Source organism: Xenopus laevis, chromosome 7S, assembly GCF_017654675.1.
Source record: "Xenopus laevis strain J_2021 chromosome 7S, Xenopus_laevis_v10.1, whole genome shotgun sequence".
Taxonomy (NCBI): Eukaryota; Metazoa; Chordata; class Amphibia; order Anura; family Pipidae; genus Xenopus; species Xenopus laevis.
In genome coordinates, this window is record NC_054384.1 from 145,387 (window position 1) to 172,168 (window position 26,782).

General features: G+C 42.1%; 1 protein-coding gene across 3 annotated transcripts; it reads right to left on the bottom strand.

Moving 5' to 3' along the window:
• Window positions 1-517: 517 nt before the first annotated feature.
• On the bottom strand, window positions 518-24,198 carry fam131b.S (family with sequence similarity 131 member B S homeolog). Of its 3 annotated transcripts, XM_041570748.1 has the most exons (7): window positions 23,935-24,193; window positions 15,175-15,281; window positions 9,579-9,611; window positions 8,509-8,602; window positions 8,209-8,394; window positions 2,907-3,038; window positions 518-1,808 (listed from the first exon to the last, which is right to left on the bottom strand). In XM_041570748.1, exons 1-7 carry the CDS (start codon window positions 23,960-23,962, stop codon window positions 1,426-1,428), a joined length of 963 nt encoding a protein of 320 aa, XP_041426682.1. In that variant the 5' UTR covers window positions 23,963-24,193; the 3' UTR covers window positions 518-1,425. The 3 variants fall into 3 exon arrangements, with proteins under 3 accessions (XP_041426682.1, XP_041426684.1, XP_041426683.1); XM_041570750.1 differs by lacking the exon at window positions 2,907-3,038 and having other exon boundaries at window positions 23,935-24,198; XM_041570749.1 differs by lacking the exon at window positions 9,579-9,611.
• Between the last annotated feature and the right edge of the window lie 2,584 nt (window positions 24,199-26,782).

Below are 26,782 nucleotides of genomic sequence, written 5' to 3' on the forward strand. Positions count from 1 at the left end.
GCGTCAGCAGGCAGTGGGGTAACAGAGCATCCCCCGGGGGCTTTCGTTGGCAATTAGGAGCAATGCTTTCAGCTCTTTGGCAGGGATGGGGTTAAAGAAGCTGGGCTCTGCAGGTCTTTGGCAGGAATGTAGTTACACAGTTTTAGGGTTTTGGCAATGATTTGGGTCTTTTTGGGGAGGTCACTGTAAGGCATGCGAGACCTCCCCCAGCGCAGCAGTCACCTCCCACCAAGTGCTCTGTACTCTTCCAGAGAGCACAAAGGTTGGATCCATCCCGCTGCCAATACAAAGGTTGGATCCAGTTTGCTGGAGAAATTGGGCCCCCTGATCTCTTCTGGTTGGACCGGGAGAACATTCCAAGGTACCAGGGAAGACGAGTTGCCAGGGGCCACGGGAGTCCGGTCGCTGCTTCCTCAATTGGGAGATGATGGTTCTGTCCAACACTCTCACGTTCTGGGGGTCATTTATCAACACAGAGTCACCTCCCTGACCCGCAGCCCTTAGTGGATACATTCACTGTGGTTACACAATTTATTTATTTTTTTGCAAATAGTTTCCCTTTAACTGAGGGAACTGCCATTCATATGTCACTACGGTCTATTCTACTGACACTAAAACTACTCATTCACAGAAAAAATGCCACCTGGGGGGCAACACTGGCCTCTTCCTCCCCACCCACTTCCATACCTGGGCTCTTAACTGAAGTGCATAAGGAGAGCATAAAACTGCGCTGTTAAAGAAAAGCAATGAGTTTTAACTGGCTTTGGGTATGAAACCTCAATAAAAAGCCCCCCGATTGGCCGGCCAGCAAATGTAATGCCCACTGAGAAAAGAAAAAGCAGTTCCTGAGGAAGCTGATTGGTTTGTATGGCCGACAATGCCCCCTGAATGCAGCCTGGGGACCAATGTGCCGCCCTTCTGGGGAGACTGGGCAACACTGCAGAACCGTCGCACAAATAAACAACACAAGTCGGACACCACACAAAACAACAAGAAGGGACAATTTAGTGCCACTCCCCGTTTCCCATTTCCAACAAGGCCGTGTCAGATGCATAGAATTGTGCCCAGTGATGTCTGAAGGCTTGTCACAGCCCCCAGCACTTGCAGCGTTAATACGTGCACCCCATGAATGGCACTGACCCCCCTGCTGTGGGGATGGCGCGGGGGCAGGAATGCATGTGACGTGCATGGAGGTAACTCACACAAAGTGTTGATATCACAATGGGGGGGGTTGGACGCAGGGACCCCCCGAAATAAAAGACACTAGAAAGACACAGACTTCCCGCCGCACTGAGAGCGAAAGGGACACGGTCACTACCCAACTTGTTGCATAGCGACCGCATGAAAACTTACATGTCCCCCTCATGGCTCCCCATGATAAATGACACCCAGAGCGTCTCACACAGAGCAGTCTCGCACACACTCTCAGTTCTCCATCTCTCGATCCTCTTCCTCCTCCCCCGACTGCACTCCTGAAGTGGCCACGTCGGACACCTTGCGGCTGTGTGGGGGGGTCTCGCAATCCTCCCGCTGGGGCGACAGAGACTGCAGGTCATGACACAACACGTCGTCCTCTTCCATGGGGGAGATTTTAGAGTGCAGCAGCTGAGGGCTAATCTCACAGATGTTCTCCAGCTGTCTCTCCTCAAACTCGGGGCCCGGGATACAGTCTGGTTCTCCAGGGGGCACAGGGGACCCCGTCATAGACTGCTCACTGCTCGCCCACGCCTCCGACGAGCCCAGACAGTACAGCCCCTGGGACACATAGGAGTGCGGCCAACAATCAGAGTGCGTCTGCCCAATGTTATCTGAGACAGAGACAAAACAAGGGGGCAAATCACTAAAAGCCAATATGTGACAATTATAGTTGGGGGTAGGCAAGGCATGGGGGACACAGTAACATATTGCAGGGGGGAGGAATAAGGAGGGTGAATGTGACCCCCCCCCAGTCTCTGCTCAGACACCACTGGCACCTAATTCAGGTTCTCCTCTCTGTTGCCCCCACCCATCACCTGTAACCCCCACATTCAGCATCTCTATAACAATAATGATCTGCCCTTCAGCATTGCCCCCTGCAGCTCCCATCATGCATCTCCCACTAACTACAGGGACACGTAATCAGGGGAACATTAATCACATGTGTAATAGCAGCTATGCGACTAGTTAGGAATCGGTTCTGATGCAGACTGTACTGATTTCTATGCAGCCATGTAATATCAGAGTCAGTCTTGTATTGTGAGTCTTACATTGTATATAATTAGACTGTAGATTGTGAGTGTTACATTGTATAGATAAACTGTAGATTGTGAGTGTTATATTGTATATATAGACTGTAGAGTGTGAGTGTTATATTGTATATATAGACTGTAGATTGTGAGTGTTATATTGTATATATAGACTGTAGAGTGTGAGTGTTATATTGTATATATAGACTGTAGAGTGTGAGTGTTATATTGTATATATAGGCTGTAGATTGTGAGTGTTATATTGTATATATAGACTGTAGAGTGTGAGTGTTATATTGTATATATATACTGTTGAATGTCCCCAAGACCAGAGCATATGCTGCGGAACAGCAGAATAGAAGAGGGGGAGCTTCTGGGGGCATCTTCTGCGTCACAGATCTTCCCTGGTGTAGGAATTTTGGGGGCTTGGGCTGGAACAGAAACCCAACATCACATTCTACCCTCAATCTTTGTTGAGATTTAGTTCACCTATAGATGGCTAAGGCTGATTTGAAATGAAAGTGAGTCTGAGCAGCTACTTAGATAGGCCTTAGTTAGGCCTCCCTCTTGGTCACAGACATAGAATATATTGGACTTAGAATAAATTCTGCGGGTCCCTTTCCCTGGGAGATGCCCCTCTGAGCTCACATTGCCCATGTTCCTCATTCATTGACCCGTTACCCTGGTTTTCCAGCAGCTCCTGGTAGGTCTCGCTCTGTCTCTCTTGGTTGGAGTTGATGCTCTCTTCCTCCCCATCAATGGAGGACCAGGCCATAAGAGTTGCCTCTGAGATGGCAAACTGCTGCATTACTCCTGCCAAAGTGAATATAGATTTGGGGGTTTCTGGGGGAATAAAACTGCAGGAATCCAGGAAACACTAAATTACATTTGGATATTTTGTCAGTAAGGAAATATGGTCCCTCCCACTCATGAACATGAATCCCTGCAGCATCAGACAGAAACCTCCTACCCTTCTCCAAAGTGTCAGTGGCAAAATTACCCCATCTGCCCCAGGTACATAATTAGCAAATGGAAATGCCCCTCCATTTGAACCAGGAACAATATAAGGGGGTGAAACCTACAGAACAAGCTGATCCAGGATACATTGTATTTACTGTATATAAACTCCTGCAAGATGTATACAAAGGAAATTGGGAGGGACATGGAAAACAATGGGAAAAACAGGGGTAAATGGGGTACAAAGGAAAGGGAGGAAATGGGACAGGAAGCTGGAGGAAACAGAAAGAACTGAGAATTAAAAGAAACATTAAAAGAACTGAGAATGAAGGGGTTAGAAGATGGGCTACATGAGACTCTAGGAAGGGTTCTGGTGGAGGTTTTAGACAATAAACTGGCAGGACTGGGAGGAGTTGGGAAACAGGAGGAGGGACTGGAATGAGATTGGGAAGAGCTGATTGAAGGTATCAGGAGGAAAAGCCGATCCCTTTAGCCTCCTGGTTTAAAACTTTTTCCCTTCTCAGTCTCCACCGAATCCATTCAACTTACTTTCACAATCAATTCCCAAACCCTCCAGCATCTAGTTGGGTTAAGGTTAGAAGCCAGCCTCCTGTTTCCAACCTTGTGTCTAACCATCCAGCCTCCTGTTTCCAACCTTGTGTCTAACCATCCAGCCTCCTGTTTCCAACCTTGTGTCTAACCATCCAGCCTCCTGTTTCCAATCTTGTGTCTAACCATCCAGCCTCCTGTTTCCAATCTCCTGCACAACTCCTGAAACCTGTTTCTAATTTATTTGTGATTCCTTCAACCTCCTGTTCCTATTCCCCTCTGCCTTCAGGTTCCAATCTCCTCCAGTCTCCTGTTCTCAATTTCCTCCACTTCAACCTCCTGTTCTTAATCTCCTCCTGAACCCTCCAGACTCCCTCAAGCCTACTGTTCCTAATCTCCTCTTAAACCAGTGATCCCCAACCAGTAGCTCGTGAGCAACATGTTGCTCTCCACCCCCTTGGATGTTGCTCTCGGTGGCCTCAGAGCAGGTGCTTATTTTTAAATTCCTGACTTGGAGGCAAGTTCTGGTTGCATAAAATCCAGGTGTAATGCCAAAAAGAGCCTCAATGTAGGTTGACAATCCACATAGGGGCTGCAAAATGGCCAATCACAGCACTTATATGTCACCCCAATAACATTTTTAATGTTAATGTTGTTCCCCAACTCCTTTTACTTCTGAATATTGCTCACGGGTTCAAAAGGTTGGGGATCCCTGTCTTAAACCCTTCAACCCTTTCTTCCAACAACCTCCAGTCTCATGTTCCTCATCTCCCCCCCCCCCCCGAACCATTCCTGTTCCCAGTCTTCACTAATCATGAATCACTTCAACGTCCTGTTCTTAATCTCCTCCTAAACCCACTAGCCTCAAATCTGTAACCTCCTCCTGATCCCTTCAACCTCCCACTCCCAATCTTCTCCTGAACCCCCCAGCCCCTTGCTCCCAATCTCCTGAGTTTGCAGAATGTCCTGTGCCTTGGGAACATGTGACCAATTATGTTATTGTACCTCTGTCCCTATTCAGCTACTGGGTGACCTTATGTGCATTAGGGTGATACACCCTTCTATTGTATTGGGAGAGAGGAAACAATTAATAGGGAGAGTGTGGGTGTAGGGCACATTCCTTTATTTCCAGGCTGTTGCCCCCAAGCCCTAGGAACTTGCAGTCCTTACCATTCCACCATCCCAGACCCTCAGAGGTGTATCACCCAATAGGGGGGCTCAGGTAAGGGGGGGAGGGTGGACCAACCAGTTTGTGTAGAGCCCTAACCCTGTGAGACAATGCTGAATTGGACTGTTGATTAATGAGATCCATTTGTAATGTGTCTGATTTAGAGATTTGGGTGGATCCTCTCCTTCCCCACACAAAATATATCTGCCCCCCCCCAGCCCCTACCTGCCCTCAGTGTTTCACCAGCAGCAGCCGCCGCCGCCATAATATCCTGCACTTTCTCCACAGGCACATTCCATTCCCCAGACTCAGCTTTACTGTTCTTTATCCACTGCCGGGTCTTCTTTCTGCTGAGAGTCATGAGTCGCATTTGCCAGTGTCACCCGAAACCCTGACCTTCTGCCTGTCATCCTGCCCCCCCTCCACTAACCACATAGTCACACTCCCTGGGGGAGCAGTGCTACACACTCACACTCAATACAGCCCACAGTATAGTCCCACTCACACTCAGTACAACACACAGTATAGTCCCACTCACACTCAGTACAACACACAGTATAGTCCCACTCACACTCAGTACAACACACAGTATAGTCCCACTCACACTCAGTACAACACACAGTATAGTCCCACTCACACGGTATAGTCCCACTCACACTCAGTACAACACACAGTATAGTCCCACTCACACGGTATAGTCCCACTCACACTCAATACAGCCCACAGCATAGTCCCACTCACACTCAGTACAACACACAGTATAGTCCCACTCACACTCAGTACAACACCACAGTTATAGTCCCCACTCCACACTCAGTACAACATACAGTATAGTCCCACTCACACGGTATTAGTCCCACTCACACTCCAGTACAACAACACAGTATAGTCCCACTCACACTCAGTACAACACCACAGTATAGTCCCACTCACACTCAGTAACAACACACAGTATATTCCCACTCACACTCAGTACAACACACAGTATAGTCCCACTCACCACTCAGTACAACACACAGTATTAGTCCCACTCACACTCAGTACAACACACAGTTATAGTCCCACTCACACTCAGTACAACACACAGTATAGTCCCACTCACACGGTATAGTCCCACTCACACTCAGTACAACACACAGTATAGTCCCACTCACACGGTATAGTCCCACTCACACTCAATACAGCCCACAGCATAGTCCCACTCACACTCAGTACAACACACAGTATAGTCCCACTCACACTCAGTACAACACACAGTATAGTCCCACTCACACTCAGTACAACATACAGTATAGTCCCACTCACACGGTATAGTCCCACTCACACTCAGTACAACACACATTATAGTCCCACTCACACTCAGTACAACACACAGTATAGTCCCACTCACACTCAGTACAACACACAGTATATTCCCACTCACACTCAGTACAACACACAGTATAGTCCCACTCATACTCAGTACAACACACAGTATAGTCCCACTCACACTCAGTACAACATACAGTATAGTCCCACTCACACGGTATAGTCCCACTCACACTCAGTACAACACACAGTATAGTCCCACTCACACTCAGTACAACACACAGTATAGTCCCACTCACACTCAGTACAACACACAGTATATTCCCACTCACACTCAGTACAACACACAGTATAGTCCCACTCACACTCAGTACAACACACAGTATAGTCCCACTCACACTCAGTACAACACACAGTATAGTCCCACTCACACTCAGTACAACACACAGTATAGTCCCACTCACACTCAGTACAACACACAGTATAGTCCCACTCACACTCAGTACAACACACAGGATAGTCCCACTCACACTCAGTACAACACACAGTATAGTCCCACTCACACTCAGTACAACACACAGTATAGTCCCACTCACACTCAGTACAACACACAGTATAGTCCCACTCACACTCAGTACAACACACAGTATAATCCCACTCACACTCAGTACAACACGCAGTATAGTCCCACTCACACTCAGTACAACACACAGTATAATCCCACTCACACTCAGTACAACACACAGTATAGTCCCACTCACACTCAGTACAACACACAGTATAGTCCCACTCACACTCAGTACAACACACAGTATAGTCCCACTCACACTCAGTACAACACACAGTATAATCCCACTCACACTCAGTACAACACACAGTATAGTCCCACTCACACTCAGTACAACACACAGTATAGTCCCACTCACACTCAGTACAACACACAGTATAATCCCACTCACACTCAGTACAACACACAGTATAGTTCCACTCACACTCAGTACAACACACAGTATAGTCCCACTCACACTCAGTACAACACACAGTATAATCCCACTCACACTCAGTACAACACACAGTATAGTTCCACTCACACTCAGTACAACACACAGTATAGTCCCACTTACACTCAGTACAACACACAGTATAGTCCCACTCACACTCAGTACAACACACAGTATAGTCCCACTCACACTCAGTACAACACACAGTATAGTCCCACTCACACTCAGTACAACACACAGTATAGTCCCACTCACACTCAGTACAACACACAGTATAGTCCCACTCACACTCAGTACAACACACAGTATAATCCCACTCACACTCAGTACAACACACAGTATAGTCCCACTCACACTCAGTACAACACACAGTATAGTCCCACTCACACTCAGTACAACACACAGTATAGTCCCACTCACACTCAGTACAACACACAGTATAGTCCCACTTCACACTCAGTACAACACACAGTATAGTCCCACTCACACTCAGTACAACACACAGTATAGTTCCACTCACACTCAGTACAACACACAGTATAGTCCCACTCACACTCAGTACAACACACAGTATAGTCCCACTCACACTCAGTACAACACACAGTATAGTCCCACTCACACTCAGTACAACACACAGTATAGTCCCACTCACACTCAGTACAACACACAGTATAGTACTACTCACACTCAGTACAACACACAGTATAGTCCCACTCACACTCAGTACAACACACAGTATAGTCCCACTAACACTCAGTACAACACACAGTATAGTCCCACTCACACTCAGTACCACACACAGTATAGTCCCACTCACACTCAGTAGATACACAGGCAGTGGGTTGAGAACAGCAGAGCAGTGGGGCAGTGAGGGGTTTGGAGGGGCAGACAGGATAATGAAGGGCTACAGGCTACACTGGGTCCTAATGGTATGTTATTAGTCATGTTCAATTCCCAGCATGCCCTGTTTTTGGCTTTGCACTGATATATTGTGACTCACCTGCAAGGAAACGAGCCTCCTTCTCTCCGTCACTCAGGTCAGAATAGGCATCGCTGTCCATTCGGGTGGTCTCAGTTGTGGGGGCCGGGGGTTGGCCCCAACTCTGCCACTCAATCATGTGAGCAACACGGCCTGACCCAATGGCAGTTGGCTTGGTCACATGATCCTTCATGGTCCGAGAGACACCTTGGGGAGAGAGGGAGGAGCCAAGTTATGAAATGGAACGTGACTGGAAGAAGAGGTGTAAGGGTGTGCCCATTGGGGCGTGGCTTCAGGTTCACTTAGGGAGGGGTACAGTACCTTTGACAGAGGATTTGGCGAGAGCACCAATTCCATAGGCATTAGAGTGTCTCTTCAGTCGAGGAAGGATCGAGGTGGTATCTTCCATGGAGAACTGACAGTCAGACCAAAAGAGAGAGGAGACATTCGCTCAGAGCAGAGAGAGGGACAGAGAGAGAGAGAGAGACCAGCGTGACCCTCCAACAGGACAACACACAGGGGGGACAACATCTGTTATGTGGGTACAGGGGGGCATAGGGGCAAGTGACACATGCACACAACATGCCAGGGGGTGCAGTCTACTGATACACAAGAGAGACTGGAGTGAGGCACAGGAGAGAGACTGGAGTGAGGCACAGGAGAGAGAGGCTGGAGTGAGGGACAGGAAAGACAGAGGCTGGAATGAGGCACAAGAGAGAGACTGGAGTGAGGCAAAGGAGAGAGAGAGAGAATGGAGTGAGGCACAAGAGAGAGACTGGAGTGAGGCACAGGAGAGAGACTGGAGTGAGGCACAGGAGAGAGAGAGACTGGAGTGAGGCACAGGAGAGAGAGAGACTGGAGTGCGGGACAGGAAAGACAGAGGCTGGAATGAGGCACAAGAGAGAGACTGGAGTGAGGGACAGGAGAGAGAGAGAGAGAATGGAGTGAGGCACAAGAGAGAGACTGGAGTGAGGCACAGGAGAGAGAGAGACTGGAGTGAGGGACAGGAGAGACAGAGGCTGGAATGAGGCACAAGAGAGAGACTGGAGTGAGGGACAGGAGAGAGACTGTAGTGGGGTGAATGGAGTGAGGCTGTAGCAAACAGAGGACACTGGGGGAGTCACAGGGGAGGAAGGAAAGGGACAGACAAGTGAGTGTTGATAAAAGGGTTAATTAGAAATCTTATTCTCTATACCAGGGGGTGATATTCTGAACTTGGGGGAGGAGCCTATGAGATCCCTGCGCAGTTGCTGAATAAAAAGACAAAGATCTTGGGACATCACAACTGCCGGTCCCGGGGGTGACCACGAAGCACAGAGGATACCGGGGGCCTGATATGAGGGGGGCTGCAAAGGAAAACGGGGCTGAGGCACAAGATCATTTGAACTCACATTAAATCCGTCCCAGGAGAATTCAGTGCGGGTCTGAGAGAGAGGGGAGAACAGTCACATGAGACACAGACACAGAGTCACAGGGGGGCAGAAATATGGGGAGAAGCAACTCCCAGACACAAGAAATGAGGGGGGACCCTGGGGAACAATTACACCAACATCTCCAACAACAGAAGGAAATTCTCATCCACATAATGTTCAAAACACCCCCTAGAACACCCTCTCACCCCTCCTGCCCACCCTGGCACCACGACTCCCCCAAATACACCCTGCAGCCTTGTGCCTTTATATGGTCACAGAACAACCCCTCAGTGACTTCTAATATCCTTATCATTTACAGTAGGGGGTACATTATCCCTTATAATACATGAGTGATACTCAGAGTTCCCTGTATAACTCAGCCTGCAGCCTTGTGTCTTTATATGGTCACAGAACAACCCCTCAGTGACTTCTAATATCCTTATCATTTACAGTAGGGGGTACATTATCACTTATAATACATGAGTGATACTCAGAGTTCCCTGTATAACTCAGCCTGCAGCCTTGTGCCTTTATATGGTCACAGAACAACCCCTCAGTGACTTCTAATATCCTTATCATTTACAGTAGGGGGTACATTATCCCTTATAATACATGAGTGATTCTCAGAGTTCCCTGTATAACTCAGCCTGCTGTCTTGTGCCTTTATATGGTCACAGATCAACCCTTCAGTGACTTCTAATATCCTTATCATTTAGAGTAATAATCAATGGGGTGATCTGAGGGACTTTGTTTTCTTTGTGCTTTTCAGCTCTGCAGGTGGAACAAAAATCACCCCACAGAAATTGAAACAGAAATTGAAACAGAAATTGAAAGTGAAATTGAAAGTGAAATTGAAAGTGAAATCGAAACAGAAATTGAAGCAGAAATTGAAACAGAAATTGAAAGTGAAATTGAAAGTGAAATTGAAAAAGAAATTGAAAGTGAAATTGAAAAAGAAATTGAAAGTGAAATTGAAACAGAAATTGAAACTGAAATTGAAACAGAAATTGAAACAGAAATTGAAACAGAAATTGAAAGTGAAATTGAAACAGAAATTGAAAGTGAAATTGAAACAGAAATTGAAAGTGAAATTGAAACAGAAATTTGCTGCTGTAGTGGAGTTTATAATCTTGGGGGTCTATGACAGTCACACAAAAGGGGCGGTACAAATCAGATCAGGTCCAATACCAGAGACTCCTGGGACTGGTCCTACTACTTAGGTGGAGTTAATTAATTTCAACCACAATTCTTTGATTTCTCTCTCCCCCAGGCTGAGCCCCTTTGTGTTGAGATATTGGGAATGGAGGGGGCAGGGGGGAAGGACAAAGAAAAACAATAAAGCTTACAAAATGCAGCCCAATGAAAAAATGTCAGTCTCTTAGATTATTTCTTGCCGACCCCTTCACAGTCTCTCAACTGTACATGAATCCAAAATCGAATATATATAAACCCCCAAAAGAGGGAATACGTATAGGGAGCGATCAGCGCCTGTGGCAACAGAAATAAAAAACAACAAAAATAGCGCAATACGTTTGCAATGTAGAATATCACCCCGTGCTTGCACTGGATATTAAGTGAATGTGTTTTCCCCTTTTCCTTCAGGTGGCTATTAGTGAATGAAAGTGGCAATTCAAGTGAACAGAGGGGCGGAAGAGTGCTTTTCCTGTAAAAATAGAATATGTTCCAAGGATGCAGGTGCCTCCACCTTCTATATAAAATGCCTACTTACAAACCACTGGCGTGGTATAATGCGTTTAATATGAAGCTCTCTCAGGTTTTCTCCTCCAGTGTTCGACTCCGTCCAGGTTCCCAAAGTAGGAATACAAACCGATGATAGTGTAACTATCCCCCAAACTATGCCTAACGCGTTTCGCTGGATGACGCCTCTGAGGAAGCTGGCAGCATCCAGCGAAACGCGTTAGGCATAGTTTGGGGGACGCAACAACCTGGACCAAGGCACCTGGAGCGAGCAGAAAAGATTTTTGGAGCGAGCTGGCAGGACTGCCTCTGGGGACCCCAGAAAAACTGTTTGTTGGACTCAATGCGCAAAAACCCGCAAGGGAAATGTGAGTGTAAATTTTAATTGCTTTTAATTATGTTTTAAATAAACGGTGTTACACTATCATCGGTTTGTATTCCTACTTTGGGAACCTGGACGGAGTCGAACACTGGAGGAGAAAACCTGAGAGAGCTTCATATTAAACGCATTATACCACGCCAGTGGTTTGTAAGTAGGCATTTTATATAGAAGGTGGAGGCACCTGCATCCTTGGAACATATTCTATTTTTACAGGAAAAGCACTCTTCCGCCCCTCTGTTCACTTGAATTGCCACTTTCATTCACTAATAGCCACCTGAAGGAAAAGGGGAAAACACATTCACTTAATATCCAGTGCAAGCACGGGGTGATATTCTACATTGCAAACGTATTGCGCTATTTTTGTTGTTTTTTATTTCTGTTGCCACAGGCGCTGATCGCTCCCTATACGTATTCCCTCTTTTGGGGGTTTATATATATTCGATTTTGGGAAGGACAAAGAGACTCACATTCTATAAACTGCAGCTTCTGCCCCTAATGGGGTCTTGCCCTGTCACCAGGGAAAAAGAATATTGGGACAATCGGTCTGCCTGGAAATATATATATGCCCCTGAATATGATGGGATGTTGTTTCTGTATCATCTGCTCAGAGTTTCATTGATTTACCTACAGAAAATCCAATTTCTCTTTCTCACTGTCCACTGGCTGCTGGATGTCATGCTCCACTTGGCCACAAGATGGCAGGCAGACCCAATGCAACAAGTGTGTTACATAGACAGGACATGCGACAAAGTGCAAAAACCAGCATCAAGCACCAAAATTTTGCCCTTTATACCCTGCCCCCCGCTGTTTGCCCTTAGGGTTCAGCTCTACCCTCATTAGTGTATGATATGGCATTGTGCCACCTACTGTAAATGATAAAAATGAAGCAGGAAGGGGTGGGAGCCTTACTATCAGAGGGGGGTCAGCTGGTTGATGAAAACAAAATAAAAGCGCAGATTCTGAACTCGTATTTTTCATCTTTCTACACAAATGAAGAACCAGTAAGTGAAGGTTTCCTTCTTAACACTCCCAATTCTAGTAATACAACTAATGATGCATGGTTCACACATGAAGAAATTCAAAAGAGACTTGAACATGTTAAGATTAACAAAGGTCCAGGGCCAGATGGTATTCATCCCAGGGTAATTAGCGAGCTTAGCTCTGTGATTGCCAAACCTCTTTACTTAATTTTTCAGGATTCATTGAGATCTGGCATAGTGCCGAGAGACTGGCGAATTGCTAATGTGGTGCCTCTATTCAAAAAAGGATCCCGTTCTCAGCCTCAAAACTATAGGCCAGTTAGTCTGACGTCAGTATTAGGAAAGCTTTTCGAAGGGTTAATAAAGGATAAGATACTGGACTTCATAGCAAATCATAATACTATGAGTTTGTGCCAGCATGGTTTTATGCGTAATAGATCTTGGCAGACTAACTTAATTTCTTTTTACTAGAATGTAAGTAGAGACCTCGATTCTGGGATGGCAGTGGATGTGATTTACTTAGACTTTGCTAAAGCATTTGATACAGTGCCACACAAAAGGTTACTGGTTAAATGAAGGAATGTTGGCCTGGAACATAGTATTTGTACCTGGATAGAGAACTGGCTAAAAGATAGACTACAAAGAGTGGTGGTAAATGGAACATTTTCTAATTGGACCAGTGTTGTTAGTGGAGTACCGCAGGGCTCTGTACTAGGTCCCTTGCTTTTCAACTTGTTTATTAATGACCTGGAGGTGGCCATTGAAAGTACTGTTTCTATTTGTGCAGATGAGACTAAATTGTGCAGAACTATAGGTTCCATGCAGGATGCTGCCACTTTGCACAGTGATTTGTCTAAACTGGGAAACTGGGCAGCAAACTGGAAAATGAGGTTCAATGTTGATAAATGCAGGTTATGCACTTTGGCAAAAATAATATAAATGCAAGTTCTACACTAAATGGCAGTGTGTTGGGAGTTTCCTTAAATGAGAAGGATCTTGGGGTCTTTGTAGATAACAAGTTGTCTAATTCTGGGCAGTGTCATTCTGTGGCTACTAAAGCAAATAAAGTTCTTGTATAAAAAAGGGCATTAACTCAAGGGATGAAACATAATTGTGTCTCTTTATAGGTCCCTGGTGAGGCCTCATCTGGAGTATGGGGGCAGTTTTGGACTCCAGTCCTTAAGAGGGATATAAATGAGCTGGAGAGAGTGCAGAGACTAAGTGCAACTAAACTGGTTAGAGGGAGGGAAGAGTTAAATTATGAGGGGAGACTGACAAGGTTGGGGTTGTTTTCTCTGGAAAAAAGGCGCTTGTGAGGGGACATGATTAGACTTTACAAGTACATTAGAGGACATTATAGACAAATAGCAGGGGACCTTTTTGCCCATAAAGAGAATCACGTACCAGAGGCCTCCCCTTCAGACTAGAGGAAAAGAAGTTTCATTTAAAGGAACAGAGTAGGGGGTTCATCACAGTCAGGACAGTGAGGTTGGGGAATGCACTGCCGGGTGATGTTGTGATGGCTGATTCAGTTAATGCCTTTAAGAATGGCTTGGATGATTTTTTCGACAGACATAATATCAAAGGCTATTGTGATACTAAACTCTATAGTTAGTATAGGTATGGGTATATAGAATTTTAATTAAAAGTAGGGAGGGGTGTGTGTATGGATGCTGGGTTTTCATTTGGAGGGGTTGAACTTGATGGACTTTGTCTTTTTTCAACCCAATTTAACTATGTAACTACTATGTAACTATATAAGGATATTAGAAGTCACTGAGGGGTCTGTGACCATATAAAGGCACAAGGCTGCAGGCTGAGTTATACAGGGAACTCTGAGTATCACTCATGTATTATAAGGGATAATGTACCCCCTACTGTAAATGATAAGGATATTAGAGTCACTGAGGGGTTGTTCTGTGACCATATAAAGGCACAAGGCACAAGGCTGAGTTATAACAGGGAACTCTAGGTATCACTCATGTATTATAAGGGATAATGTACCCCCTACTGTATATGATAAGGATATTAGAAGTCACTGAGGGGTTGTTCTGTGACCATATAAAGGCACAAGGCACAAGGCTGAGTTATACAGGGAACTCTGAGTATCACTCATGTATTATAAGGGATAATGTACCCCCTACTGTAAATGATAAGGATATTAGAAGTCACTGAGGGGTTGCTCTGTGACCATATAAAGGCACAAGGCTGCAGGCTGAGTTATACAGGGAACTCTGAGTATCACTCATGTATTATAAGGGATAATGTACCCCCTACTGTAAATGATAAGGATATAAGAAGTCACTGAGGGGTTGTTCTGTGACCATATAAAGGCACAAGGCTGCAGGCTGAGTTATACAGGGAACTCTGAGTATCACTCATGTATTATAAGGGATAATGTACCCCCTACTGTAAATGATGAGGGTGAGTTATACACGGAACTCTGAAACAAGTTCCCCTCTCAGGAGAAATAAGGATAAGAAGAGGGGAAAGTGGGGTACAATCACTGGGGTACCTCATTGGAAGGCCGGTGGGTGCTGCTGCCGTGCACAGAGCTGTTTTCCGTGGTTCCTTGGTCAGCATCCTTTAACCCTTTCCAGTCCAGAGCGGCCCCTTCACTGCCTATAGAAAGAAATAAAACACAATCAGAACAACCGCAAAAAGAGAAACAGAAACAATTTGCAGATACTGCTTCTTACTGATACTGCTTCTCAAATGCAGCACAAATTAAACAATGTATGGGGGGTTATTATACAGTGTGTATATATGAGGGTTATTATACAGTGTGTATATATGGGGGTTATTATACAGTGTGTATATATGACGGTTATTATACAGTGTGTATATATGAGGGTTATTATACAGTGTGTATATATGAGGGTTATTATACGGTGTGTATATATGAGGTTATTATACAGTGTGTATATATGAGGGGTTATTATACAGTGTGTATACATGAGGGTTATTATACAGTGTGTATATATGAGGGTTATTATACAGTGTGTATATATGAGGGTTATTATACAGTGTGTATATATGAGGTTATTATTCAGTGTGTATATATGAGGGGTTATTATACAGTGTGTATATATGAGGGTTATTATACAGTGTGTATATATGAGGGTTATTATACAGTGTGTATATATGAGGATTATTATACAGTGTGTATATATGAGGGTTATTATACAGTGTGTATATATGAGGGTTATTATACAGTATGTATATATGGGGGGTTATTATACAGTGTGTATATATGGTGGTTATTATACAGTGTGTATATATGGGGGTTATTATACAGTGTGTATATATGGGGGTTATTATACAGTGGGTATATATGGGGGGTTATTATACAGTGTGTATATATGGGGGTTATTATACAGTGTGTATATATGGGGTTATTATACAGTGTGTATATATGGGGGTTATTATACAGTGTGTATATATGGGGGGTTATTATACAGTGTGTATATATGAGGGTTATTATACAGTGTGTATATATGAGGTTATTATACAGTATGTATATATGGGGGTTATTATACAGTGTGTATATATGGTGGTTATTATACAGTGTGTATATATGGGGGTTATTATACAGTGTGTATATATGGGGGTTATTATACAGTGGGTATATATGGGGGTTATTATACAGTGTGTATATATGGGGGTTATTATACAGTTGGATATATGGGGGTTATTATACAGTGTGTATATATGGGGGGTTATTATACAGTGTGTGTATGGGGGGTTATTATACAGTGTGTATATATGGGGGGTTATTATACAGTGTGTATATATGGGGGTTATTATACAGTGGGTATATATGGGAGGGTTATTATACAGTGTGTATATATGGGGGGTTATTATACAGTGTGTATATATGGGGGGTTATTATACAGTGTGTATATATGGGGGGTTATTATACAGTGTGTATATATGAGGGTTATTATACAGTGTGTATATATGAGGGTTATTATACAGTATGTATATATGGGGGGTTATTATACAGTGTGTATATATGGGGGTTATTATACAGTGTGTATATATGGGGGGATTATTATACAGTGGGTATATATGGGGGGTTATTATACGGTGTGTATATATGGGGGTTATTATACAGTGTGTATATATGGAGGTTATTATACAGTGTGTATATATGGGGGGTTATTATACAGTGTGTGTATGGGGGGTTATTATACAGTGTGTATATATGGGGGGGTTATTATACAGTGTGTATATATGGGGGTTATTATACAGTGGGTATATATGGGAGGGTTATTATACAGTGTGTATATATGGGGGGTTATTATACAGTTTGTATATATGGGGGGTTATTATACAGTGTGTATATATGGGGGGTTATTATACAGTGTGTATATATGAGGGTTATTATACAGTGTGTATATATGAGGGTTATTATACAGTATGTATATATGGGGGGTTATTATACAGTGTGTATATATGGGGGTTATTATACAGTGTGTATATATGGGGGTTATTATACAGTGTGTATATATGGGGGGGTTATTATACAGTGTGTATATATGGGGGTTATTATACAGTGTGTATATATGAGGTTATTATACAGTGTGTATATATGGGGGTTATTATACAGTGTGTATATATGAGGTTATTATACAGTGTGTATATATGGGGGTTATTATACAGTGTGTATATATGGGGGGGTTATTATACAGTGTGTATATATGGGGGTTATTATACAGTGTGTATATATGGGGAGGTTATTATACAGTGTGTATATATGGGGGGTTATTATACAGTGTGTATATATGGGGGGGTTATTATACAGTGTGTATATATGGGGGTTATTATACAGTGTGTATATGAGGTTATTATACAGTGTGTATATATGGGGGGGTTATTATACAGTGTGTATATGAGGTTATTATACAGTGTGTATATATGGGGGGTTATTATACAGTGTGTATATATGGGGGTTATTATACAGTGTGTATATATGAGGTTATTATACAGTGTGTATATATGGGGGGTTATTATACAGTGTGTATATATGGGGTTATTATACAGTGTGTATATATGAGGTTATTATACAGTATGTATATATAGGGGGGTTATTATACAGTGTGTATATATGGGTGGGTTATTATACAGTGTGTATATATGAGGTTATTATACAGTGTTATATATGGGGGTTATTATACAGTGTGTATATATATGGGGGGCTATTATACAATGTGTATATATGGGTGGGTTATTATACAGTGTGTATATATGAGGTTATTATACAGTGTGTATATATGGGGGTTATTATACAGTGTGTATATATGGGGGGGTTATTATACAGTGTGTATATATGGGGGTTATTATACAGTGTGTATATATGAGGTTATTATACAGTGTGTATATATGGGGGTTATTATACAGTGTGTATATATGGGGTTATTATACAGTGTGTATATATGAGGTTATTATACAGTGTGTATATATGGGGGTATTATACAGTGTGTATATATGGGGTTATTATACAGTGTGTATATATGAGGTTATTATACAGTGTGTATATATGGGGGGTTATTATACAGTGTGTATATATGGGGGGGTTATTATACAGTGTGTATATATGGGGGTTATTATACAGTGTGTATATATGAGGTTATTATACAGTGTGTATATATGGGGGGTTATTATACAGTGTGTATATATGGGGGGGTTATTATACAGTGTGTATATATGGGGGGGTTATTATACAGTGTGTATATATGGGGGTTATTATACAGTGTGTATATATGAGGTTATTATACAGTATGTATATATGGGGGTTATTATACAGTGTGTATATATGGGGGTTATTATACAGTGTGTATATATGGGGGGTTATTATACAGTGTGTATATATGGGGGGGTTATTATACAGTGTGTATATATGAGGGTTATTATACAGTGTGTATATATGAGGGTTATTATACAGTATGTATATATGGGGGGTTATTATACAGTGTGTATATATGGGGGTTATTATACAGTGTGTATATATGGGGGGATTATTATACAGTGGGTATATATGGGGGGTTATTATACGGTGTGTATATATGGGGGTTATTATACAGTGTGTATATATGGAGGTTATTATACAGTGTGTATATATGGGGGGTTATTATACAGTGTGTGTATGGGGGGGTTATTATACAGTGTGTATATATGGGGGGGTTATTATACAGTGTGTATATATGGGGGTTATTATACAGTGGGTATATATGGGAGGGTTATTATACAGTGTGTATATATGGGGGGTTATTATACAGTGTGTATATATGGGGGGTTATTATACAGTGTGTATATATGGGGGGTTATTATACAGTGTGTATATATGAGGGTTATTATACAGTGTGTATATATGAGGGTTATTATACAGTATGTATATATGGGGGGTTATTATACAGTGTGTATATATGGGGGTTATTATACAGTGTGTATATATGGGGGGTTATTATACAGTGTGTATGTATGGGGGGGGGTTATTATACAGTGTGTATATATGGGGGTTATTATACAGTGTGGTATATATGAGGTTATTATACAGTGTGTATATATGGGGTTATTATACAGTGTGTATATATGAGGTTATTATACAGTGTGTATATATGGGGGTTATTATACAGTGTGTATATATGGGGGGTTTATTATACAGTGTGTATATATGGGGTTATTATACAGTGTGTATATATGGGGAGGTTATTATACAGTGTGTATATATGGGGGGTTATTATACAGTGTGTATATATGGGGGGTTATTATACAGTGTGTATATATGGGGGTTATTATACCAGTGTGTATATGAGGTTATTATACAGTGTGTATATATGGGGGGTTATTATACAGTGTGTATATGAGGTTATTATACAGTGTGTATATATGGGGGTTATTATACAGTGTGTATATATGGGGGTTATTATACAGTGTGTATATATGAGGTTATTATACAGTGTGTATATATGGGGGGTTATTATACAGTGTGTATATATGGGGGTTATTATACAGTGTGTATATATGAGGTTATTATACAGTATGTATATATGGGGGGGTTATTATACAGTGTGTATATATGGGTGGGTTATTATACAGTGTGTATATATGAGGTTATTATACAGTGTTTATATATGGGGTTATTATACAGTGTGTATATATATGGGGGGGCTATTATACAATGTGTATATATGGGGGGTTATTATACAGTGTGTATATGAGGTTATTATACAGTGTGTATATATGGGGGTTATTATACAGTGTGTATATATGGGGGTTATTATACAGTGTGTATATATGAGGTTATTATACAGTGTGTATATATGGGGGGTTATTATACAGTGTGTATATATGGGGGTTATTATACAGTGTGTATATATGAGGTTATTATACAGTATGTATATATGGGGGGGTTATTATACAGTGTGTATATATGGGTGGGTTATTATACAGTGTGTATATATGAGGTTATTATACAGTGTTTATATATGGGGGTATTATACAGTGTATATATATGGGGGGGCTATTATACAATGTGTATATATGGGGGGGTTATTATACAGTGTGTATATATGAGGTTATTATACAGTGTGTATATATGGGGGTTATTATACAGTGTGTATATATGGGGGGGTTATTATACAGTGTGTATTTATGGGGGTTATTATACAGTGTGTATATATGAGGTTATTATACAGTGTGTATATATGGGGGTTATTATACAGTGTGTATATATGGGGTTATTATACAGTGTGTATATATGAGGTTATTATACAGTGTGTATATATGGGGGGTTATTATACAGTGTGTATATATGGGGTTATTATACAGTGTGTATATATGAGGTTATTATACAGTGTGTATATATGGGGGGTTATTATACAGTGTGTATATATGGGGGGTTATTATACAGTGTGTATATATGGGGGTTATTATACAGTGTGTATATATGAGGTTATTATACAGTGTGTATATATGGGGGGTTATTATACAGTGTGTATATATGGGGGGGTTATTATACAGTGTGTATATATGGGGGGGTTATTATACAGTTTGTATATATGGGGGTTATTATACAGTGTGTATATATGAGGTTATTATACAGTATGTATATATGGGGGTTATTATACAGTGTGTATATATGGGGGTTATTATACAGTGTGTATATATGGGGGGTTATTATACAGTGTGTATATATGGGGGGGTTATTATACAGTGTGTATATATGAGGGTTATTATACAGTGTGTATATATGAGGGTTATTATACAGTATGTATATATGGGGGGTTATTATACAGTGTGTATATATGGGGGTTATTATACAGTGTGTATATATGGGGGGATTATTATACAGTGGGTATATATGGGGGGTTATTATACGGTGTGTATATATGGGGGTTATTATACAGTGTGTATATATGGAGGTTATTATACAGTGTGTATATATGGGGGGTTATTATACAGTGTGTGTATGGGGGGGTTATTATACAGTGTGTATATATGGGGGGGTTATTATACAGTGTGTATATATGGGGGTTATTATACAGTGGGTATATATGGGAGGGTTATTATACAGTGTGTATATATGGGGGTTATTATACAGTGTGTATATATGGGGGGTTATTATACAGTGTGTATATATGGGGGGTTATTATACAGTGTGTATATATGAGGGTTATTATACAGTGTGTATATATGAGGGTTATTATACAGTATGTATATATGGGGGGTTATTATACAGTGTGTATATATGGGGGTTATTATACAGTGTGTATATATGGGGGGTTATTATACAGTGTGTATATATGGGGGGGGGTTATTATACAGTGTGTATATATGGGGGTTATTATACAGTGTGTATATATGAGGTTATTATACAGTGTGTATATATGGGGGTTATTATACAGTGTGTATATATGAGGTTATTATACAGTGTGTATATATGGGGGTTATTATACAGTGTGTATATATGGGGGGGTTATTATACAGTGTGTATATATGGGGGGTTATTATACAGTGTGTATATATGGGGGGGTTATTATACAGTGTGTATATATGGGGGTTATTATACAGTGTGTATATGAGGTTATTATACAGTGTGTATATATGGGGGGGTTATTATACAGTGTGTATATATGGGGGTTATTATACAGTGTGTATATGAGGTTATTATACAGTGTGTATATATGGGGGTTATTATACAGTGTGTATATATGGGGGTTATTATACAGTGTGTATATATGAGGTTATTATACAGTGTGTATATATGGGGGGTTATTATACAGTGTGTATATATGGGGGTTATTATACAGTGTGTATATATGAGGTTATTATACAGTATGTATATATGGGGGGGTTATTATACAGTGTGTATATATGGGTGGGTTATTATACAGTGTGTATATATGAGGTTATTATACAGTGTTTATATATGGGGGTTATTATACAGTGTGTATATATATGGGGGGGCTATTATACAATGTGTATATATGGGGGGGTTATTATACAGTGTGTATATATGAGGTTATTATACAGTGTGTATATATGGGGGTTATTATACAGTGTGTATATATGGGGGGGTTATTATACAGTGTGTATATATGGGGGTTATTATACAGTGTGTATATATGGGGGGGTTATTATACAGTGTGTATATATGGGGGGTTATTATACAGTGTGTATATATGGGGGGTTATTATACAGTGTGTATATATGGGTGGGTTATTATACAGTGTGTATATATGAGGTTATTATACAGTGTTTATATATGGGGGTTATTATACAGTGTGTATATATATGGGGGGGCTATTATACAATGTGTATATATGGGGGGGTTATTATACAGTGTGTATATATGAGGTTATTATACAGTGTGTATATATGGGGGTTATTATACAGTGTGTATATATGGGGGGGTTATTATACAGTGTGTATATATGGGGGTTATTATACAGTGTGTATATATGGGGGGGTTATTATACAGTGTGTATATATGGGGGGTTATTATACAGTATGTATATATGGGGGGGTTATTATACAGTGTGTATATATGGGGTTATTATACAGTGTGTATATATGAGGTTATTATACAGTGTGTATATATGGGGGTTATTATACAGTGTGTATATATGGGGTTATTATACAGTGTGTATATATGAGGTTATTATACAGTGTGTATATATGGGGGGTTATTATACAGTGTGTATATATGGGGGGGTTATTATACAGTGTGTATATATGGGGGTTATTATACAGTGTGTATATATGAGGTTATTATACAGTGTGTATATATGGGGGGTTATTATACAGTGTGTATATATGGGGGGGTTATTATACAGTGTGTATATATGGGGGGTTATTATACAGTGTGTATATATGGGGGTTATTATACAGTGTGTATATATGAGGTTATTATACAGTATGTATATATGGGGGTTATTATACAGTGTGTATATATGGGGGTTATTATACAGTGTGTATATATGGGGGGTTATTATACAGTGTGTATATATGGGGGGGTTATTATACAGTGTATATATATGGGGGTTATTATACAGTGTGTATATATGAGGTTATTATACAGTGTGTATATATGAGGGTTATTATACAGTGTGTATATATGGGGGGGTTATTATACAGTGTGTATATATGGGGGTTATTATACAGTGTGTATATATGAGGTTATTATACAGTATGTATATATGGGGGGGTTATTATACAGTGTGTATATATGGGTGGGTTATTATACAGTGTGTATATATGAGGTTATTATACAGTGTGTATATATGGGGGTTATTATACAGTGTGTATATATGGGGGTTATTATACAGTGTGTATATATGGGGGGTTATTATACAGTGTATATATATGGGGGTTATTATACAGTGTGTATATATGAGGTTATTATACAGTGTGTATATATGAGGGTTATTATACAGTGTGTATATATGGGGGGGTTATTATACAGTGTGTATACATGGGGGTTATTATACAGTGTGTATATATGAGATTATTATACAGTATGTATATATGGGGGGTTATTATACAGTGTGTATATATGGGTGGGTTATTATACAGTGTGTATATATGAGGTTATTATACAGTGTGTATATATGGGGGTTATTATACAGTGTGTATATATATGGGGGGGCTATTATACAATGTGTATATATGGGGGGGTTATTATACAGTGTGTATATATGAGGTTATTATACAGTGTGTATATATGGGGGGGTTATTATATAGAATATGTCCGGGTCGGGGGGGCACTTACCGGCACTGTGGGATCCGATGCAGCCCATGATGTTGATGGGGGGGGTCGGAGCAGGTGCGCGGGCGGAGGAGAGAGACAATGGAGGGGGGGATGGGGAAGAGACAGATATTGGGGAAGAGGGGGGATCCCCTGTCACTGGGGGCCCATCATTCCCGGGAGGCTCCGGACGTGACGATCCGCGGTCCCTTCTCTCTCTCTGGCTCACAAACAGGCGGGACCGGCGGCTCTTGATTGGCTGCGGCTGCGGGGGCGCGCCTTACTGGGTACCAGGCGCGCTCATGAGAAGCTTCTGTCTCCTCTTTTCTACCATCGTCACTCTCACCCCCCAGCGCCCCAACATCTCCCTCCCATCCCCCCCAATATCTCTCTCCCATCCCCCAATATCTCTCTCCCAGTCCCCAATATCTCTCTCCCATCCCCCCAATATCTCTCTCTCTCTCTCTCATCCCCCCAATATCTCTCTCCCATCCCCCAATATCTCTCTCCCATCCCCCCAATATCTCTCTCCCAGTCCCCAATATCTCTCTCCCATCCCCCCAATATCTCTCTCGCTCATCCCCCCAATATCTCTCTCCCATCCCCCCAATATCTCCCTCCCAGTCCCCAATATCTCTCTCCCAGTCCCCAATATCTCTCTCCCATCTCCCCAATATCTCTCTCTCTCCCATCCCCCAATATCTCTCTCCCATCCCCCCAATATCTCTCTCCCATCATCCCAATATCGCTCTCTCTCCCATCCCCCAATATCTCTCTCCCATCCCCCCAATATCTCTCTCCCAGTCCCATCCCCCAATATCTCTCTACCAGTCCCATCACCCCAATATCTCTCTCCCATCCCCCAATATCTCTCTCGCAGTCCCATTCCCCAATATCTTACTCTCTGTCCCATCCCCCAATATATCTCTCCCAGTCCCATCCCCCCAATATCTCTCTCCCAGTCCCATTCCCCAAAATCTTTCTCCCTGTCCCATTCAGCACCCCAATATCTCTCTCCCAGTCCCATCCCCCCAATAGTGGGTAGAGTCCAACATTCATATTGACTAAGATGCACATTTGATGGAGTCAGTACTAGGGTTCATTGCAGTTTATCAGTAGGGATTAGATTTGGGGGTCTCTGGCATTTGCGCTGTTGCAATTGTAGAATTGTGGGTTCCTCATTCACTCTCATTGGGGTGCTGTTGCTGTTTTAGGGTCATTTATACCCCAATTTGCAGCTGGTTGTGGGATCAGTAACAATTCATTTGGTAAATGTTTCACTCACAGTTTGAGACATTGTTTCACTTTATTGTAGAGTGTGAGCTTCTGTGTCTGAGTCTGGTCTGTCCCATCACTTCTCTGTCCCTGCAGCTTCTAGTTGTTATGTGTGAGCCCTGCACTGCTGTGTGTGCTTTATATGGGGCCAGAACTGGCGGGGGGGGGGGGGCATAAGAGGCACTTACCTGGGGTACAACAGTCAGGGGGTGCTAGACATGTACCACTGGGATCTCTGTGCGAATGTCTTTGTGTTTGTGTGAGTGTGTCTTTGTGCCTGTGTGTGAGAGTGTCAGTGTGTATGAATGAATGTGTGGGAGTGTGTGTGTGTGTATGAGTGTGTGTGTATGAGTGTGTGTCTGCATGAGTGTGTCTTTGTGAGTCAGTGCGAATGAGTGTGAGTGTGTGTGAGAGTGTATTTGTGTGAGTGTAACTGTTGCTGTCAGATTTAAGGGTAAATAAGAGGGTCCCTGCCCCTGACATTGAGTTTCATGTTCAGTACAAGTTCATTGTGAGACAAAGAGGAGATTTGGGGCAGAACATGGGGAGGGGGCATAAAGTTGACGACATTTTTTCTTAGAAACTCTGTGAAACCTGCCAAATTTGGTAACAATCCCCAAGCCGTTCCCTCTGCACAAATATCTGAGATGTTTCCTTGGTTATGTCTTGGGCAATGTCTGCAGGTTTCATTAAAGAACATTCCACAGTAAATATGGGGGTTTGAATCCCTTTTTACCCCCATGTCCCTCCATCCCATCCATGAACACAACCTGAGGGGCAAATGCAGAGGAGTCGCCCCCTCTGATACCCAGCGAGGGGCTATTTACCCACAGGATCCATCAAGCCCTAAAGTGGGGGCTGCCGTACAGGGAAATTATACCCGGCACAAAACTGTGTAACACCGGGAATTGCTAGTCTCTAAATTCAACTATTCCTGGGCCCCCCCAACAACTTTCCTACAGGCAAATATGTGTCGTACCACAATCTAGTGCGAGAGACTGTCTGTCACCATCACACGGAGGATTATGGGAAGCAGAACTGAGGAATGAGCAATACGTTGCATATTATTATTATTATTATTATTAATAACATGTATTTATAAAATGGCAACATAGTCCATAGTGTTGTACAAACAATAGTCCCATCCATTAAATATACAGGAAAATACAAAAAACACCAATAACAGATACAAGTGCTAAAGAGGTCCCTGCCCAAAAGAGCTTACATTCATATACACCCAATATCCATTCATTCCTCATTCTCACTGGGTTTATAGTTCTGTGTAACTGTCATTGTGTCTGTCCCTTTCTCTTCTCTGCACTGCTGCTTCTGACTCCTGATACAACTTCCCAATATCCATTCATTCCTCATTCTCACTGGGTTTATAGTTCTGTGTAACTGTCATTGTGTCTGTCCCTTTCTCTTCTCTGCACTGCTGCTTCTGACTCCTGATACAACTACCCAATATCCATTCATTCCTCATTCTCACTGGGTTTATAGTTCTGTGTAACTGTCATTGTGTCTGTCCCTTTCTCTTCTCTGCACTGCTGGTTCTGACTCCTGATACAACTTCCCAATATCCATTCATTCCTCATTC

Excerpts from the sequence above, each read along its gene's own strand:
- fam131b.S (XM_041570748.1), bottom strand. The coding sequence starts at position 23,962 with ATGGGCTGCATCGGATCCCACAGTGCCG. Across the intron at positions 15,282-23,934 it reads CATCGGATCCCACAGTGCCG|GCAGTGAAGGGGCCGCTCTG; the intron begins GTAAGTGCCCCC and ends TTCTTTCTATAG. Across the intron at positions 3,039-8,208 it reads GGAGGCTCGTTTCCTTGCAG|GAGTAATGCAGCAGTTTGCC; the intron begins GTGAGTCACAAT and ends TCACTTTGGCAG.